The sequence below is a fragment of the Ruditapes philippinarum genome, unplaced genomic scaffold, assembly GCF_026571515.1.
Source record: "Ruditapes philippinarum isolate M1 unplaced genomic scaffold, ASM2657151v2 ctg2067_1_1_1_1, whole genome shotgun sequence".
In the NCBI taxonomy this organism is placed as follows: Eukaryota; Metazoa; Mollusca; class Bivalvia; order Venerida; family Veneridae; genus Ruditapes; species Ruditapes philippinarum.
Genome location: NW_026865796.1, coordinates 76,247 through 80,796, shown reverse-complemented (window position 1 = coordinate 80,796; position 4,550 = coordinate 76,247). Strand labels below are relative to the sequence as shown.

Below are 4,550 nucleotides of genomic sequence, written 5' to 3'. Positions count from 1 at the left end.
ATTGAAGTTGAAGAAAAAAAAAATGATTTAATCATGATCTGGTAGAAAAAAATCCAGTACCAGCAAAAATTACCTGTGGGAAAAGTTTTAAATAGAAAGATTCTCTAAAAGAGTAATTTTGTCATGAAGGGCTTTTAGTAATTATCAATATGAGAACATAACTATGTATGAAGGTAAAAAAAATGTGATATTATCATTTAATACATGTACATAAGAAAAGCAAATGATCCTTGTAATATTATTACATGTCATATCTTAAAACCATCCATAACTGATGTAACCAACTAGTCCCAATAAATGTTGGTATAGACAAGTTTCACTGTATGGTTGTTTTAAGTCAGATTTTGTTAATTGTTATTAAGATTTTATGGAATTTTGCTTGAATTTTAATACAGATAATGATTTAATGCACATTTTTTCAACACTTAAAATCATTATATATTACTCCAATATCTTGATCAAATATGCCTTATTAGCTTCTAGTATTTCAGTTCTAAAATGTGAAAAACAATCAACATTCTTGCAAGTATATGCTTGAGTCCAGGTATAAATTAACAGATGGTTTAGTGGAAATGATCATACATTTTGTCTTTGGTTTCTTGTCCCTGTATTTGTTATTTTCCATCAGTGAAGTCTGAATCTAAACTACTTTCATGTGAATCTAGTTGACCAACCTGTACTGGTAAATTGTTGACAGCTTGTTCATGTGTGCAGATTGGGTAAAAGTTGTCGTCTAACTTATCATTGTTGTCTACTATGTCAGTATCAGTTGGTTTGACAGTGCCAGGTGGTAGCAAGTGATCATTATTCTGTGCAGTACTTGACAGGCTGACAGTTTCCTTACAGGTTGTTTCTGGGTGGTTGTTCTCTTGTTGGTTGTTTTCTTGTCCTGACTTTTGCAATGTCTTTGGATTACTTGATATTTCTGCTCTTGTCTGTGTGTTATTTTCTGATATTTCTGTGCAGTTTGTTCCGTCTATGTTTAATGGGTGTGTAGTTATACGTGATACAAGCTGATTACAGAATGATTCTGTACAGATTGAGTCTCCTTCATTACATGTGTCTTCAGTATTACTTGTTAGTGCTGCCCTTTTTGCTTTGGCTCTCTCTATATTTGTCAGCTGAGTTTGACTTTTTGATGATGTTCTTTCTATATTCTGTTTTAAATGCAACATTTCCAACACTGTCTTCCTGAATGTGTTAGAAGTTAAAATGTACAGAAAGAAATTGATGCTGTAATTGATCTGTTCTAAACGTTGTGAAGTCTCCCTGAACACAAAGATAGAATATGTTCTCTCCATCTCTTTCTTTTTAATATGTAGCCAGAATTTTACCTGCTGGAAAACAGTAATTGGTGTCACACATATGATAAAAGCTGCCACAACTGAAATGAGAACAGTTGTTGTCCGAAGTAGCTCTTGCAATTGCTGAATTTCACGTTCTTTTCCTGTCTCGGTTTGCACATTATTGGTGAGAGTTTTCTTATACTGATATCGTTTGTACAGTTGTAGGATAATGATAGGTGTTAGAACTGACATGAGACAAATTGGTCCTACGGAATACAGCAACATCTCGACCAACATCAATGCTTGAAACATTTGCTTCTCATTTGATACCATAGCGTCCTTTTTACAAATCATGTTTTCAGTGGCTGTTGAGAAACTCAGTATTATAGCAAAACCAGTCATAGTAAGATAGACAACAATGATGTAAACTTTTATCCTCATTTCAGTAATGATGATTTTAACTTTGAGGGGAAACTTAACAGCTACAAACCTTTCAATGCAGAGAAATACGATAAACCATGATGAGGTCATTTTTGAAGTACGATAGAATATATAGAATATCTTGCATCCTATATCGGAAAATGCCCTAACATCAAGTTTAAAGAGATCTTGAAGAAAATCTTGGTTGAATGTATGACTGCAAATCATGGCTGTGTCAGATACTGCCAATGCTATCAATATATGTCTGGATGCTATGTTTTTCCATTTCTTATAGATAAGTACAGCTATTGTGAGACTGTTGCCAACCAATCCAACAACTAGAAATATACAATGAAGAATGATCTCTATGTTGTACATTGCTTTTTTCTCACCTTCCCAATCTATAGATGACATTGGAGAATTCTTTGTTGGTTTCACATCATCCATGGTGGTAGTGACATTTTGCAAGGTTGTCTCACTTTCATTAGACCAAGTCTGGTTCAGCAACGTTGCATTCATTATGTTTTTCTATAAAAATAAAAAAAGTTTCATGGTTAAAATTTTTTGTAGGATTATAAATTTTATTGCCTTTTTCATTGAAACACAAAAACTTTTATTAATTAAAAAGACAGAAAGATAAAAAATTGAAAACAGTTGGAGCCAGCATAATATTTTTGGCATAAAACAAATAACTGTTTTTGTTTGTTTTTTTATCAAAAGATAATTGCGAAGAACAAAGAATTTTTTAATTTATATAATCAGAAATTTTATACAAAAAGTTTAATTTTATTTGATTATTGATGTTTTATCATTTAAAAAAAATAAATTGATTCTTTTGTATCTACCTGATAGTAAAAGTTGGGATACTATTTACAAAAGTAAGTCCTTTATTGGCGACGCCGTTGAGCGGCGTCGTCTCTCATGGAATGCTTTTTATTTTGGAAAGGATCTGTTATTATTAGCAGTTTATGTCATGCTGTGTTTATTAGTTTTATTTTGATTCATAAAAATCAAGTAAACAAATATGTTGTTATATTTGTATTTAATAACTTTATGTAAAATGCATGTGCATTGTGATATTATTTTCACGAAATTGCACTCTCAGTTTAACAGCTTGTCCCTTAGTTTTATTGGCAATACTAAAACCCGGATTCCGAATATCGTTGTGATCTACATTGATAACGTATTCTTTTTCATTCCTTTATATATTTTCAAATTTTCCTACGTTCACATGCAAATGACTATTAGGATAGGTAATGGAACTGTTGTAAACGATTATCCTATTGATTGTATTCATATTACGTTAATCTATTGCACAGAATGATTGTTTTTACAAAGTGCACCAGTATCCAAATGTTGAAATCTTTCCGATTTTCTGCAATTACTGCTGTCACATGGCCATCTAACTTTTTATGAATATTTTACCATTACTCTGCATGGCTTAATAAAACTGAGTCTTCAACATTTCATAATTTTGCTGTTTCGGGTGTTCTTTTGGGGTATCAGGTTTTCTTTATTTTAAGGGGAAGTAACTCATGTTTACTAAATTATTTGTTTTTTTCTGTCTATCTTCGGTATTATTTACTATTTTTGTTGTATAAAGTTTACCAGTTGTAAGGTCATCAAATGCCATGAGGAGTGAATATTGATAGATTTTTTACAGGCTTTATATACCTTAAACTGGATCTTTCTAGTTTGTTCAGTTAGTTCATACCTACAGGTATATACATATAGAAATTTTGTGAACGCAACTCCTTTTAAACCGAATGGCAGATTTTGCTTAAACTTCCATGGATGAACAACCTTAATCTGTAGATGGAAGTAAAGGAAGGAATTATTGCTGTGACCAAATTCAACAGAATTATGGCCCTTTGTTGATTTTTTTCCACTTTATACCATATATATGTTGTCAGTGGGAGCATCTGTGTCCTTTGGACACAGTTCTAGTTTCTACTGTTGAAAAAGCAATAATTTTTTTAGACTCATACTGAATATGCTTATTTAAAGGCAGGCATAAATTGTTTTTGCATTTATGAGTTAAGTAACTGAAAGCTTAATGAAATGAATATGTGAATAAGATATATCAATTATTTGTATTGGTTTTGTCTGAAATATAACACAATCATGATATGGTTATATGTTTCTCGTCAAATCCCAACACAGGTTTTTTTAGAATACTCTTGTCTGTTTGCACCCCAGGATAATATATAGATAGTATTGGGAACTTAGGAAATGTGGGTTATCCCCAGCTAATCCGAGGGTACACACTAATTTTCCAGATATTAGCTTTAAAGTGGACAATATTGACAATAGTAATTAAAGGGTAAAAATCTTATGAAAAGTTTATAAATTTATCAACAGTAAAGTTATATTTGTTTCCTTATTATTTGGTTGATTCCCGAAAAAGTTGTAACATAGAATGTTTCTGTTATTTGACACACATGGATATTGTATGTAAACAGAATAAAATGTTCCGAAACAAAATATTTTTTGCTATTTTCAGTAGGGTTTTAACTGTTAATCAATGATTTTGTTCATGTGTCATTCGCTTTGAAGGCAATTATCTACCACGTTTATTTCATACAAACATTTTTGAAGTATTCTTTTTAAAAATTCAAAAAAATATTTTTGAAGCAGATATAAAGCTTTATACCCAATAAGCGCAATATTAATACCATATATTGTAATTGTCATAGTTTATTTGTAACACCTGATTATCTGTAAAAATTAACAAAGATATTGTAATACACAGATTATGAAGTTCAAATATTTTCACTCTTTATTCACCAAAATGACCACTCAGTCAACAGACAGACGCTAATTGGAATAAACAGTCACTCTTTA

The 4,550-nt window shown here is 31.1% G+C and overlaps 1 protein-coding gene across 1 annotated transcript; it reads right to left on the bottom strand.

Annotated features, from left to right (window-relative positions):
* Positions 1 to 614: 614 nt before the first annotated feature.
* LOC132730364 (kappa-type opioid receptor-like) lies at positions 615 to 2,225 on the bottom strand. Its single transcript, XM_060716272.1, has one exon. It carries the CDS (start codon positions 2,223 to 2,225, stop codon positions 615 to 617), a length of 1,611 nt encoding a protein of 536 aa, XP_060572255.1.
* Positions 2,226 to 4,550: the final 2,325 nt, after the last annotated feature.

What these genes read in the sequence shown, in the direction of transcription:
- LOC132730364 (XM_060716272.1), bottom strand. Translation starts at nt 2,225, where the DNA reads ATGAATGCAACGTTGCTGAACCAGACTTGGTCTAATGAAAGTGAGACA.